At 37.2% G+C, this 15,870-nt stretch overlaps 1 protein-coding gene and 1 pseudogene across 1 annotated transcript in view; both read right to left on the bottom strand.

Moving 5' to 3' along the window:
* The window catches only part of LOC116459455 (ATP synthase subunit d, mitochondrial-like), a 6,601-nt pseudogene extending 6,542 nt beyond the window's left edge, over window positions 1–59 (bottom strand).
* A 6,265-nt stretch (window positions 60–6,324) lies between these two features.
* The window catches only part of LOC116458413 (histone-arginine methyltransferase CARM1-like), a 290,922-nt gene continuing 281,376 nt past the window's right edge, over window positions 6,325–15,870 (bottom strand). The window contains 1 exon segment of the mRNA XM_058431158.1: window positions 6,325–6,418. Coding sequence (XP_058287141.1) covers window positions 6,325–6,418 — 94 coding nt within the window.

Below are 15,870 nucleotides of genomic sequence, written 5' to 3'. Positions count from 1 at the left end.
TATGTTGAACCAGCCTTGCATCCCAGGATGGTTTTAAGAGTAAGTTTTCGCCCAAACATCTTGGGATCCTTCACCAACCCTGGCTGCCCACGGTCCACAGCCTAAATTTCTTTAAAAATACTTATAAAATTAAAGTAATGCTGTTTGTTTTGCTATAATAGTAATAAAGACAAACCCAAAATTAAAAGAAATTGAATCTTCAGGCCCATGCAGAAAATTATAAAGAGCTAGTCTAAGAAGCACCAAGAAATAGACTTTTCAATAAAGTTTGTATGCAAATTTTAGAGTTAGAAAAAAAATTAAATAAACCGAAACACCCTTGTAAAGTTTAGAATGCATAGATCGTGAAGTATGAACTTGGATGCAGATAAACTTCACAGGCCTTCATTTTACTTATTGCTTGGCTTGTTGCTAGTGTCTTCTAAGCAAACCTAAAACAGAGAAAGTGATTCTATGACACTGAAGTGGTTAAGTTCTAGCCAGATCCAAAGCTATAAGCAAGCAAGTTTTGTTTTCATGTCCTCTCCTTCCCCTCCTTTCCCCTTTCCCCTTTCCTATTCTCACTCTCATGCCTTTCCCTGGAGTTTTTAGGGGCAGCCTTAAATCTATATTTACTCACTGTCTTCATTATGTTTGATTATGCGCAGCCTGAATTCAGATCCAAGACGATGATCCAGATTTTTGTTCATCAAAAGAACTTTTTTTCTTTTCTGTAGATTTATAGCAGAGCCTAAGCACTGACTTATTTTTCTGCTGCTCCACAGGCTCATCTTGCCTGGGGCCCTTGCCCTTACCTCTGTCTTCTGGAAGGTTCTTCTTGTGCATCTGCCCATGCTGGCTCCTTTTTTGACATTTAGGCCTCTACTCAGGTGCCACCTCTTGGGACAGATCTCCTCCACCAGTCCTCCAATCCTTCAATCCCGGCCTTGAGACTTTCTAGCTTATCGTTCGTTTTTCGCTTTCCTGTAATTCCTTTATGTAATCATTTTTAAATAAGTTTTTATGTAATTAAAAAATTTACATACAGTAAAATTCACTTTTTTTAGTGTATAGCTCTTTGAGCTTTGACAAAGCATATAGCTATATGTGCTGCCACCACTACAATCACGATATGGAAAAGTTCCATTGCTCACCCCTAAAATTTTCCCATGCCTCTTTAGAGCCAACCCTTCTTAGAACCCCAGCTCTGTTCTGTTTTTTGTTTGTTTTTGAAACAGGCTCTTGCTCTGTCACTCAGGCTGCAGTGCAGTGGCACAATCTCAGCTCATTGCAACCTCCACCTCCCGGGCAGGCTCAAGGGATCCTCCAGCCTCAGCACCCTGAGTAGTTGGGACTACAGTTGCACACCACCATGCCCAGCTAATTTTTATATTTTTTGTAGAGATGGGGTTTTGCCATGTAGCTCTGATCTGTTTTCTTATCCATAATGTTGCTTTTTCCACAGTGGCATATAAACAGAATCTAATAGTACATAGCCTTTTGAATCTGGCTTCTTTCACTGAGTGTAATGTAGTGATATTGTTACACATATCAGTACTCCATTCCTTATTATTATTATTATTCCATTGTATGAATGAACCACAGTTTGTTTGTTTATTCTCTATTTAAGAGACATTTTAATTGTTTCCAGGTTTGGTAATTACAAATAAAGCTGCTATAAACATTCAAATATAGTTTTCACTGTTAATGCAAGTTTTTATTTCGCTAAGGTAAATATCAAGGAGTGAGATTGCCAGGTCACGTGGTAAGTGAATGCTTAACTATATCAGAAGCTGTGAAACGGTTTTCCTAAGTGATAGTGCCATTTTGTATTCCCACCAGCAATAAATGAGAATTCCAGTAGTTCTACATATTTGTCAGCACTTGGCATTGTCGGATTCTTACATTTTAGCCACCTAATAGTTGTGCAGTGGTATCTTATCATGGTTTTAATTTAAATTTCCCTAATGACTAATGATGCCAAACATCTTTTCATGTGCTTATTTGCTATGATATGGAACTTTTTTTTTTTTTGGTAAAGTACTTGTTCAAATCTTTTGCCTTTATCATTATTTTTTAAATTGAGTTTTCTCATTACAGGGCTTTTAGACAGAATTATATCACGAGTTCTTTTAATATTCTAGAGTTTTTTTTCAGGTTTGTGATTTCCAAATAGTTTCACCCAGTGTAAGACTTGTCTTTTCATTTTCTTAGTGTCTCTTTCCAAGGTTATGAGTTCTTAATTTTAAAGTATTATTTATCATTTTTCTCTTTTGAGTTTTTGAAATCATATGTAAGAAATCTTTGTCTAACTTGAGGCCACAAAGATTTTCTTTGATTTTTTTCTCCTAGAAATTTTATGCTTTTAGGTTTTATATTTTAATCTGTGATTTCTTTTAAGTTTTGTAGATGCTATGAGATAAAAAGTTTATTTTTAAAAATCATACACTGATATCCAAAGATTCCAGCATTTTTGAAAGACTAACTCTTCTACATTGAATTATCTGCAACTGCCAAAAACCAATTGACCATGTATGTTAGGGTCTGTTTTTGATCTAATCCATCCTATTGACCTACACATCTACCCTTTCATGAGTACTGCACAGCCTAAACTACTGTAGTTTTATAGTAAGTAATGAAATCAGGTAGCTATTACCCTTCATCTTTGTCAGAAAACTTCCCACCATCTGAAATTATCCTATGTGCTTAGCTTCTTTTTTTTTTTTTAAATTCCTTTTTAGATAGGAACTTGCTTTGCCACCCAGGCTGGAGTGCAGTGGTATGATCAGGGCTCACTGCAGCCTCAATCTCCCAGGCTCAAGTGATTTTCCCACCTCAGCCTCCTGAGTAGCTGGGACTACAAGTGTGCACCACTATGCCTGGCAGGGATTTTATGTTTGTTTTTTGTTTTGGTAGAGATGGGGTCTTGCCATATTGCCCAGGCTGGTCTCAAACTCCTGAAATCAAGCGATTCTCCCACTTTGGCATCCCAAAATGCTGGGATTACAGGCATCAGCCACCTTGCCCAGCCTACTTTTTAAAAAAATTTCTGTTGGGAGACATCAAACCATGAGACTCTCTAGAACCATGGGACCAGGGAGTTTGTATCTATCTCATTCTCTGTTCTACTCCAGCTCCAAGAACAGTACCTAACACACCATAATTGTTTAATAAATTGGTTGAAAGAAAGAAGGGAAGTTAAGAAATACTTAAGTTGAGGAAATTAAGCGAGCTTAATATTTTGGAAAAGGAAGGATCAAATTGTTTTGTGAGAGCTATTAATATAATAATAGAGGTTTGCTGTGGTGCTAGCCTGGAAGATTAAATGCTCTTTTGGCCATGATATTTTGATCATAAGCTTACTTCTTTTAGGACCCATGAGGAGCTCTTTGGGGCCACATTCATTCACTCATTCATCAAACATTTATCCAGCACCTTTTTGTAACACTGTGTTACAAAGGGCAGTAGACAAGGTCTTGTGTTCAAAGCATTAGGGGTCCCAGACAAGTTAAACAATAACTGAGACCAACCTCATCCAGATGCCATAAAAGTGATGTTTGTGCTGGGGTCTTTGAGTGATGTGGGAGAAGCATCTAACTCAGCCTTGGGAAAAGCTTTGCAGAAGAGGCCATGCTTGATGAAGTTTTCAAGTTTCAATAGGAAACTTTGAGCCCCACCTTCCCTTCAAATGGGTCACTCTGTAACAACGTACCACGCGTATCTTCTTGTGTTCTAAAGCACCTCCAGCTGTTTCTGGATTTGGGTCACTGGCGGTGGCTGTTTTACAGATTAACTCTGCAACTCTGCTCTAGGTCTCCCACTAAATGCTCCCTTAGCACCCTTTCGCTCTCCTTCATATCACTTATTGCAATTATGATAATTAATTATGCATCAAGCTATTTGATGCCTACTTCCCTCCCACTACGATATGAGTTTCCTGGAGGCAGGGATTGAATCTGTCCCAATCTGCTGCATTTCTGCTGCCTGACATAGTGAGTGACCCAGTCACTGAATGATGAAGCACTAGTCTCAAAGCTCTTGTAAAATCTGCCAGGTTACCTGAGAGCTTGTCCTCTCTGATGAAGTGTTTTTGTCCTCTTGCTCAGTTTTAGGAACATCTGTTAGCTTTTCTTTTACTTTCAAATCACTTTAAAATAATTAATTTTCAAAATAAAGTTTTCCGCCCCACCAAGGAAAAATAGAAACTTTCACATTATATGCAATGGTGGATGTTTGTGCCTTTAGTAATAAATTCGCTGATCTTGAGATGTTTCTAGTAGGTCAGTGACACCCAGATGGTATGCTCCTGCATATCAGTAGTGTTTATAGTGCCTTAAAAATGGTAGAACAAAAAACAAATGGAGAAAAAGTTATTTTGGTGCTAAATTACCAACAATTCCTCTGGGTAACACAATTTATTTTAGTTCTTCCCAACACACACACATGCTTCCTCTCAGATGCTGTAAGAGCAAATTGGCATTGAACTGGGAGTGGCAGTGGTTTGGAGAAGGGCATTACCATTGTTGAACACTTCATTGAGCACCTACTGTATGCTAAGCACTTTTCTAATATTCTGTCATTTAGCCCCCATCTCCACTGAGGATGCTGATGTCTAGACATCAGGAAAGAGATGGTGAAGAAATATAGTCAAGATCTGGAATTCTCGGGGAATTAAGCACCCTCCTCTGCTTCTGTCTGTCCGCCACTGAGTAAGAGGCAAAGGAAAAGGAAGGTCATGTGCCCTTCGCTCAACAGCCAGTCTGTTTTGACTGGGCTGTGGCCATCTTGAATTATCCTCAGACCTTACAATCTCTCACTATGACCTTATGGTAACTGTTTGTGCCTTCACTCGAGGCAGGTGTTGGCCCAGGCCAGGATCTCTCTGGCTGGTTTTTTGGTAAAAGCCTTGTTCTTGAGGTGGGACTCAAGAGTTAGTAGTTTACATGGTTCTTGTATTTAAAGAGCGAGTTTTCTAAAACCTTCTAAGTAGTCACGTTCTTTTTCAAATCCCAAAGGATTCTGTTTGGCATAAACTACAAATCATCATCTATTTACCATATTGAGAGAGTTGGAAAGCAGAGAACAGGAAGAAAAGGGAGGAAGAAAGAGAATGAGCATTTAGTGAGCACTAATTCTGTGAACTGTTAGGTACTTGAGCATGTTATGTAAATTCTTGCAATCCTAGTGAGGTATATGCTTTTTATCTCATTATACAGATAAAAACACTGAGGCCTACGTAGGTTAAATAATTTGCCTCAAATTGGTCTGCATGTTAGTGAGCAGTCAGCTTGTTCTCTCTGAGGCCCAAACCTGTGCCCTTTGCTTTACATGGCATGATTGTGTTAAGGACGGATGAAAGCAAGGACACCTCCCTTCCCTCAGAATTAAAGACGTGATCTGTATCTCTAATGGGCAATGAGTTTCAAAGATTCATGCCATATGTGACAACTGGTACACAATGTATTACATTGTAGCTTTGCCCTTTTTTTTTTCTCTCCTGCTTCAAGGTCAAAATCTCTCATTTTCTTGTCTCTGCTAAAGAATTATTGGTTTGGTTTCCTGAGTTTCCTCTTTGCTTCAAGTTTTTCAATACTACAGAGATACGATGCTTTGACTAATAGCCTTTGGGAGACATTTTAATATGAGGAAAAAGCCTCTTTTTAATAAGGAAATCACAGTAACAGTGTCCAGTGGTTTTATTTGTGTGGCTGATTTCATGTGTGGATTTTTAACTGGTTCATAGTTGAACAGGTGTCTAAGGATGGGGAGTTTTTTTCTGAAAACAATTGTTGTATTCATCTCATTGTGGCAAGTTCGTTGTATCGGATGAAATCTGCATGGCTCTTAAAGAGAGGAATGTCCTGACTTATGTGAGCTACACATCCGATGAGTCTCAAAAAAAGTAACTTAAACGAATTCATGTTTTAGGTGTATTGAAATAACTGCTACATAAAGTGAATGAAAGTCAGATTATCTTTGAATCCCACATTTTACAGATGAGAAAACCAAATGCCAGGGAAAGAAACTGGCTTTGCCTGAGGTTACACAGCTCATTATAGCTCAGCTGGAGGACTGAGCTCACTTGGAACTGGAGGACATGATAGCTCACTTTGTAGGACTCTCTAGTGCCTTTGTTTCATATCAGATTATTGTGTATTGAATTCTATTTAAGGGATCATAAAACATTCAGCTCCATACAGGTGCCAAGTCTCCTCAGAGAGGAAGAGAACTAGTAGATACTTTCTTTTCACCTTAGGAAATATAGAGTTATTCTGCACCTCTTTACCTGGTCATGGAGTGATTGAGATTTTATAAACATAGGTGTAAAATGCATAGGAAGATTTCTTACCTAAAGAAAGGATTCTTTAAGTCGAGGATGTTCTCAGATCTGAAGCCTGTTTGGTTCACCAACGCCACGATCTGAATGTCATAGCTCTGTCTGCATTACAGAGAAAAACATCCCACAAGACTGGTCAGCTACTCATGTACATATAAGGCATCTTCCATATACACCTACTTCATAAGAGTTTTCAGAGTAGGTGTTTGGCATCTTATATATGTACATGTGCATTTATCTGGAAGCCATTAATATTTGTAGAGGCAATTCAAAGTCTTGTTTATTCATTAGAAGAGTTTGATAGCTATAATTTCTTGATCTAAAAATTACAAAGGTAATGGTACTCCTGGTTGATCAAAGCACATTTTTGCGGGGGGGGGGGTGGAGTAGGGAAGCTTTATCAACATCAATGACAGAAAATGGCTGTAAGTAACGGAGATGCTTTATATGTCATCATTGAAGTTCCAAAACAATCTCAATCATGGAAGGATTGGGCGAGCTAAAATTTCAAACTGATGTAAAACAGCTAATAGCAAACAGATGTGATTGATTTTAAGCGGCCTCAGATGAAGTCTCATGCAATTACAGTGAGAGGAATTGGCTGTTAAGAATAAATAACATTCCTGGTGACTAGCCTGAAGGAGTTATGTTTGTATGATTTTATTAGTCATTCTTAATTATATATTTCTGATGATTATAAAAATGTTACATATTCACTGTAGAAAAACAGAGAAAAATATAAGGAAAATAAAATAAAATAATCCATAATAATGATTCTTTCAGCTATTTTATTTTCCTTCTATTTTTCTCTCTGTATACTTATAGATGTAAATGTTTAACAAAATGACGCTTAAGTATTGCTTTATATATTCCTTCTTTTATTTGACATAAGCACGTGTTCATCCTATATCATAATTCTTGAAAATGTAGTTTTCAATTCTATGAATTACATAATTCATCCGAATTATATGCATATATAGCTCTAATAATTTCCCATGGCTGAATATTTATATTTTTATAATATATTATTACTTACAATAACAAACACTGAATTTTTTACAGAAATGTGGTAAAGGACATTCTTGCAATACATCTTTATGTCCTACATACAATTATTTACTGGAATAAATTAGAGATAGACTCACCAGCCTAAAGCATATCCATGTATTTAAAATTCCCAAAACTAATTGCTAAAATATCTTCCAGAAAGAGTAATAAATTACTTCCTCACCTACAAAGCATGTAAGTGCTATTTTTTTTAAGAGACACCTCTCACTCTTTCTCAGGCTGGAGTGCAGCGGCATGATTACAGCTTACTGCGGTCTCAAACTCCTGGGCTCACGTGATCTTCGCACCTAACCTGCCCAATAGATAGGACTATAGGCACTTGCCACCACGTCTGGTTAATTTTTATTATGTTTTGTAGAGACAGGTCTACCCATGTTGCCCAGGCTGGTTTTGAACTCCTGGCCTCAGGCAATCCTCTTGCCTGAGGTTCCCCAAAACATTGGGACTACAGGTGTGAGTCATCATGCCCAATGTGGAAGTGCTAATTTTATTATGCCTTTCCAAATCCGTAATATTTAAATATTTGGAGTTAAAATATAGATTTTTAATTTCCTGGATTATTAAGCTTCTTTTTTAAATGTCAGAAATTAATGAGTGATATAAAGTCCTCTATCCCCACTTCCACACTGTCATTGCCAACAGAAGCCTGAGTAGCCTTAAATATGATGTAATATCCTGTAAAACCAATAACTCAAGTTCTGGATTTTATTGGGCCAGGCAAACTAGGAAGAAAACATAGCTACGACATGTTTAAAAATCAAGACTATACCCTTTGATCCCTTTTTAACTCAGCTAATTGGCTCAGAACATTGTTTTAAAATTTTTCTTCCATGATAACTACATCCAGTACTTTACTACATTTGTGATACCTGAAGGTAGATTCAAGGGGAACTAGATATTGTGACAATGAGCTCCTTAGGAGAGGTTCAAACCTTGCGGGAATCATAGAAAGACTGAGATATCCGCCTGGTGAATAAGTCAGCGAGAGACACATCTACACTTTTTGCCAAATGAAAGACATCTTAATAATGTCTGAAGTAATTAACATAGAACTCCAAGTAGGAACTGAGGATTCTGACGTACGAGTGGGTGTGTGTATTTATGGACGCACATATGAACCAGGTTAGTCACAAGAACTGCATAGTTCTTGTTGTGGTTGGGATGAACAATCAATAGATTTTTGTTATGGGGTCTTCAGCAAGGCTCTTTTTCAGAACAGGATGTATGATAATGTAGCTACTTCACACTCACTTTTTACAACCCATTCCTCTTTGCCCACTGTCAAAATCCTATCTTCTCTGCTGGAAAGAAAAAGAGGGAGCAGTTTGGGGTCAGTCTGGGCAGTGAAAAGCTGAGATTTGTGGTTAAATCCCTTCAGTGTGTGACAGGGGAGAAAGAGGGGTGCAGGGAAAGAATAGTCAGGTACACTGATTTCATAGCGATTCACCTGACCAAGGAGAATGTGTCCTCATTTAAAATTTTGGGAAAATAATATACTGTAGTAGCAGTGTCATGCTAATGCCAAGATACCCAGAAGGTCAACTCCAAACTCAACAATTAAAGTGCAATGTTTAAGGAATGTTTCTAAAGCAGCCAATAATGAATAATCTAAGACTGTGTCTACAGAACTTTTAACAACTATTAGTCGTTTTGAACTAGTTATTTGGCAATGTGCATTTTTTAAAACCCTAGTTCTTTGCCACACTTAGTTATTTTAAACTGTGTAGAGGCAGAGCAGGTGGGTTAAGTGGGAACATATCTTAGTTCAAGGATTGAATACAAAACCATCACTTTGTATACCAGCATTTCTTTTGCAATACCCAAGAATAAATTGGAAACTTGGGAACAACATATGCAGAAAATGTCTTTCCAGGGAGTATGGTAATTCATGATAATTTCCTCTTACAGAAGACAGAAGATGAAATAGTGGGATAGGCTTAGTTCTGACCATCAAAGAATAATGGGATTGAAAAATAAGTGGCAGGAAGCTTGGGAAAAAATTACCCAACTCACCGAGGATTCACTGATACGTAAAGAAATGAAAGCCTCTGCAGGTACGGACTCTAGACCAGTGTTCTTCAGAGGGGTCGAGTTTTTCACCAGAGAGAAAGTGGGATGACACATTGGAGTGTAGAAGAAAATGCTGCACTATTATTTTAAAATTTTTTATTAGTTATGGTGGATAGAATTGTGTCCTTCCAAAACATATGCTCAAGGCCTAACTACCACTACCTGTGAATGTTACCGTGTTTGGAAATAGGGTTTTGCACCTGTAACCAAGTTGACATGAGGCCATACTGAATTTGAGTAGATTCCAAATTCCATGACTGTCCTCATAAGAAGAGGAGAGGACACAGAGATACAGGCAGGGAAGACAGCCATGTGAAGACAGAAGCAGAGACTGGAGCCATGCAGCTCCAAGGAATCCCAGGGACTGCAAGGCACCATAAGAAGCTGAAAAGCAAAGGGCAGCTTCTTCCTTTCAGCTTTCAGAGGAAATGTGGCCATGCTGACACTTTACAGAATTTCTGGCAAAAATTCAGTGTTTATTAAGTAATAATACATTATAAAAATATGAATATTCAACAATAGGAAATTATTAAATAGTACTATATATTCATATAATGCCATTGAAAACTACATTTTCAAGAATTACGATATAGGATAGACACTTGCTTATGTCAAATAAAAGAAGGAATATATGAAGCAATACTTAAGCATCATTTTGTTAAACATTTACATCTATAAGTATACAGAGAGAAAAATAGAATACTCTGTAACAGCTGAAATAATCTACCATCATTATGGTTAGATTCAATAAGACTCTAATCACATTTACAATAACATGGCGCAACATTAGTGAGTAAATACCAGCCACGTGATGGGCACACGGGTCAAAGCTAGAAGAATATGAGTAACATGGTAGAGCAAAAAAATGTCATCTAAAGCTGCACTAGCACATTCTATTACTTCACTGTGCGGAGTAACGCACAACAGTTTCTTCCATAATTCCTTCTGATGCAGATAAACACATACATAACTATGGAGAGGTTTTATTTTATGTGATGTCCAAGGTAAAGCAGTTTAACAATGACCATTAGAAATAGCAATGATTGCAATGATGCTTCCTATGCTTTAATTCTTTGATCAGCATTTCTTCTAGGTTTCTAAACTACAAGGCTCATCAAACTCTCTCGAAACCAAATCCCTCGGCAAATCTGGGTATAGCAGGCCTTCACAGGGATCCAAAAATTTTAAATACTGTTTCAAAATATTTTGGTATAAGTGGCTGAGCTAGATCCAACAATCAGCCTATATTTATTCTTCAATGCATCCTTTTGATTTCTATTTTTGTATGTCTTACAAAATATATATGAGTTTCTATATATGCATATGTACACATAGATCTGTCTATGCATGCATGCATATATATATGTGGATAGGTATATATAGCATGTCTGTATACATCTGTGTGTGTGTGTGTGTGTGTGTGTGGGTGTGTAGTTAGAGAGAAACTACTTAGTTCTGGGCTTTCTATTATTATTACTGCAGTACATGCACATAATTAAAAGATAAATATTGGTATATTGGGGAAGACATACATAAAGTGTTTTTATTCATAGGTGCAGATGATCAAAAATTTTAAAGACCACTTCTATGAACTTTCAGGATATAAATTTCATAAAGTTAATGAAAACACTAGGTTCTACTTTATTGCCAGAGCAATAACATGAATGACAGCTCCAGAATGACGGGAGACTGTCAAAAATAAAATGTTAACAGTACAATCAAAAATGGGCCTGATGGGGAAGAAAAGGGCAGTTATTGTCACACCTGTGAGGTTGCATAGGGAGCTCTCCTAGGAGTTTAGAGTTTAAAAGAATATTTGACAATAAGGGAGGGGGAGATTCTATCCAAAGCAGTACAAAGGGACAGCACCTTACTGAAAAAGAATGAAAACACTGACATTCACAAAGTGCAGAGGCTTTTAGAAAATACCAAGGAAGACAAGGATTTCAAACCCAAAATATCTGAAGAGATACATTAAGAATAAGGATGAGAATAAGGGAAGGGGAATTGGAACGAAGAAACTGTGGGCTCACTGTGTGTTAATCACAAATACTATCTTCTCTCTTTTAATATTTGTAAAAGTTTGGTGAGACAATGATTACAAATACTGCTTTATAGGTGATGGACGAGGTGAGGAAACTCGGATGCTGGATTCATTAACTTGCCCAAGATCACTCCAGTACCAACCAGTATACAGAAGAGACTGAACTGAACTAGGACATAGCAGACTCCAAACCCTGGTCTCTCTACTACATAAGGGGGCTAACCTAATAAGATTAAAAACTTCCTCCCTTCCTTTCTTCCTTTGCAAAGCATTACATGGCCATATTTTAGCTGCTTCGTTCAATTGTGCTAGACTAACTTCTTAATGAGAGACGGATATCAGCTCATGACACCTTCACTCAGTAATTCCACAATATTTCTGGGTCTCTGAATTACATTAAGTAAAGAGCGATACACCATAGAATAAGACTCAGTCTCTCTTCTCAGGCAGTTCACATATAGCAAATTACAGCAATAAATGGGTGCTCTAACAGAGGTATTACAGGGCTGTAGGAGCCATGGGCATATGTGTGAAGTAGATGGTTTGCCTCCTTCTTACCTATTAGGGGAAATGAAGGAAAGAAGGGTAGAAAAAATATTACCCATAAGGATGAAACACAAGGTGTGTCAGAAAAAAAGTGACAGAAGAATAAGATGATTTAAATTCACTCACAAAATTATACACTAAGAAATTGTAAAAATATAAATATCTGAAAGAAAAAGAATGTTATCCTGGTTTGCAAAAAGCAGAAAAGGCAAAGTCCAAAATTCCAGGCAGATGTTGGCTATTGCTCCTTTGCACTTTTCTTTTTTTCTTTTTCTTTCTTTCTTTCTTTTTTTTTTTTTTTTAGAACTGGTCATTAAACAGATGGTTTATAAGGATTTAGAAAGAAAGTAGTAACTTTCAGGATGAACATGGCATAAGTCAGCATTTTCTACTTTTCCTTCTGGAAGCTATCCAAAAACAAGAATCGAAATATTTTGCAGATGGCAAACCTCATTTTCTATAACACTAGGAGAAGGAGATAATCTAGTCTTTGACATATATGTAAGGGCTATAAAAGCAGTCAAGATTGGTTATTAGTCATGTGGGAGAAGGTACAAAAGAAGTGCAAAGAGGGACAAAAGAGCCCAGGGGCAGCACATCTTAGCAACTGAAGATTAGAAGCATTTTTCTGAAATGCAAAAGGTATATTCCTTGTTTGTAACATCTAGTGCGGGAATTGGGGTGAGCAGAGCTTTGGACAGAAATGCTCCTGGAACTGGAGCATGGTGGAACTACCTAAAGAATACAAGAGGAGCCATTCTTTCAGGAAGCAGTGTGAGTCTGTGGCAACCTAGAAGGAGAAAAAGTTTGAGTTGAGAAAAACTGATAGAATGAAAACTGTCACATCTTCTTCTGCCACAGAAACTTCCTCCTGTAAATAGCCGCCCAGAAAAGTCCTATAATTTGATGAACAATAATAACATCAAAACAACAAGTGAGAGAGAGGTAATCAGGAATAAAAGTAGAAAAAACGTAGTAAAATTTACAAACACACGAAAAACATGTATCAGTAAAATGATGCCATAGCACATGTGAAAAAGGTGAGCAAATATTTTGTCACAATTTTTAAAACACAATGAAGACTTCACCACTATGGAGGAAGCAGTAGCTTTCATGAAGGAAGATCACGATGCAGACGGAAGAGAACAAGAAGGATCTTGATGTGCAGATATGGAAATGTCTTTGAGATGTATTGTTAAGTGAAAAAGGACACAGAAAACAGATACAGAATGTTACTATTTAGGTAAAAAAGCAGTGAGGGGGAAATAAATAAGAAAGTAGATTCTTACCTTTACAGTGTTTTGTAATTTTATGTTTAAAATGAAACTCTGCGAGGAGATGCAAGAAATAATGAGAGAGGCTACATGATGGGGGACGGGGAGGGGCACACATGAGGTTAAGCAAATAGAAAGTCATGATAATTAGAGCTCCAGCTCAGTTTCACTATAATAAAAGCTATGTCCAATTAGTTTCATTTCCTTTTTATTGGCAGAGTTATTGGACTGGGCTATGAGACTAAAGTCAGAAATTAAGCTTATTTAGACATCATATTCCAGAAAGGTCATATCATATTTCCCTCTGGCCTAGATGGAGAAATGTGGGCTGGGAATGAATACAGGTGAGTGGATTTTGAGCTACTTCCAGGACCAAAGCCAGAAGTTGTGAAGAAAGCTGGATACATGCAAACTTTGAAGGCCTTTTTCTACTTAATATTTTTTAAATAAAAATTTGCCTACTAAATCTATACAAGATAAAATGGTAGAAATCACTAATATGCTAAAAAAAATTAAAAGAAATAATCCACTGGCTCTAGTAAAGATACAAAAACAGTAGAGAATTGAATGAGTGGAATAAATACAAAAACCTGTACGGAAGTTGAAAAAGACCAGCTGCATACTAGGAAAAGGGAGAAATGTGATTTAAAAGTCAATCATGCAGAAATACACTTCTTGTGTTTAATTGACTATACACTCAAGAAAAATGGATCCCAAACTTAAAAATATATTATTACGATTTAAAACAGAAATAGTCACTATTGCTCTGATCCCAGCATTTATCAGAACACATATGCTGTTGTCCTGTAATTAATTCCGAAGAAATGTTTTAAAAGGGGACATTGATAACCAGGGTATTTCAGAGGAGATTACTTAGAATTTCAAACTATTTCAAAATCACTCTCATAGGAGGGAGGAGTTGAGGATGTTAGCTTAAAGACAGGCAGGCTAGAAGGACATTTGGTAAAACTCTCCAAATATTTGAACAATTGCCATTTAGAGGTTAGAACCAACCTACTTTGTTTGAGTTCAGAAACACAACTAAGATCAATAAGTAGAATCTATAGAAAGTAAGATATGGAATCAACAGCAAGGATAATTTGTTAATAATTGCAGATGTTGAAAATGGGAGACATTAATAGCCAAGGACTATATGAAGAGTGACTTAACCTTACCAAAAATTAAATACAAACCAAACAATAAGATGCTACTGTAAAAAAATATTTTTGGGTCTATCAGACTGACACAAATCATAGAGACGGAAAACATGAAGTTTAGGAAAAGATGTGGAGAAATGAACATGCTTATTTACTGCTGGCACAAGGGGAAATTGGTGCAACCATTGAGAAAAGTAGTATCTACCAGAGCATAACATGTACATACTCTGTGATTCAGCATTTCCATTTCTAGGCATCTCACTTGAAAACACTCATGTCACCGTGCACACTGTGTGTTCCAAGATGTTTACTGCAGAATTTTTTGCAATGCCAAAATAATTGAAAGCAACCTGAATCAGTCAATCAGAGATTTTTTTAAAAAAAAAATTACAGTATATCCATGCTCTGGACTATTATGTGTGTATTAAAAAGAACAAAAAAGATCTATCTGTGCAGATTCAGGACTTATTACTAAGTAAAAATTAAGTTGCGGACTTCTAGTATAACTTGTACAAACAAGCCCCACCATGATGTTATTTGTTGGCACGTCACGGAAAAATCACCTGAAAGTATACAAATCAAACTGTCACATCAGGTGTGGGGTGAGGTGTGGGAGTGGAAAAGGACTCTATACACTTTTGTAGTTTTGAATTATATGTGAGTATGTTAGGTTTTTGTAATTAAAGAAATAAAGACTTTAAAAATGAAAAGGTCAGTTTGTGAGGTGGTGAGCTCTTTGTCACAGGAGTATTCAAGCACAGGTGTTTTTCTGCTTAATAGTTTTGAAATAAAAATTTGACTATTACATCTGCAAAAGATAAAATAGAAGGAAGGGTGTGAGGTAGAGAGAAAAGAAAGTTGAATAAGGTGACCTCTGAGTACCCTTGATACCCTGAAGGTCTTGGAACCACTTCTCTACTCTTCTGTCCTCTAATTCACACAGCAGAGTTCCAACAAGGTGAAACAGGACATTGAAAAATGAGAGATAAATCAAGGTAAATCTTGCAGATAACTCATGAAATCCATTACCACAGAGTCCTTCCTGACACTATATACTGCCTCTGGAATGCTTTTCTCCCCTGTATACAGATCAATTTTATTGTACTAAATTTGGGGGTATGTGGCAAGATCGATGTAAGTCAGTCCACGAAGCTGACAAACACCTGATCATTCAGACCTTGGCAAGTGCTCCTGTGAGCTGCTGGATTTCCTTCCTTCCTCCATGGTCAGGTGGAGAACACTGCTCTTAAGTTATCTGAAGCTCCTCTTCCTTACCACACGCAGGGCTCAGGCAGGCCTCTGGAAAGCTTGCTGTCCATTTGTAGGTGCTGGAGTCTCAGGGGCCTGCCAGCTTCCTCCTGCTCCCAGACCTCAATGCCCAGGAAACAGAGGTGA

This window comes from Hylobates moloch, unplaced genomic scaffold (genome assembly GCF_009828535.3).
Source record: "Hylobates moloch isolate HMO894 unplaced genomic scaffold, HMol_V3 SCAFFOLD_19, whole genome shotgun sequence".
NCBI lineage: Eukaryota > Metazoa > Chordata > Mammalia > Primates > Hylobatidae > Hylobates > Hylobates moloch.
This window is presented reverse-complemented; position numbering and strand designations above follow the sequence as displayed.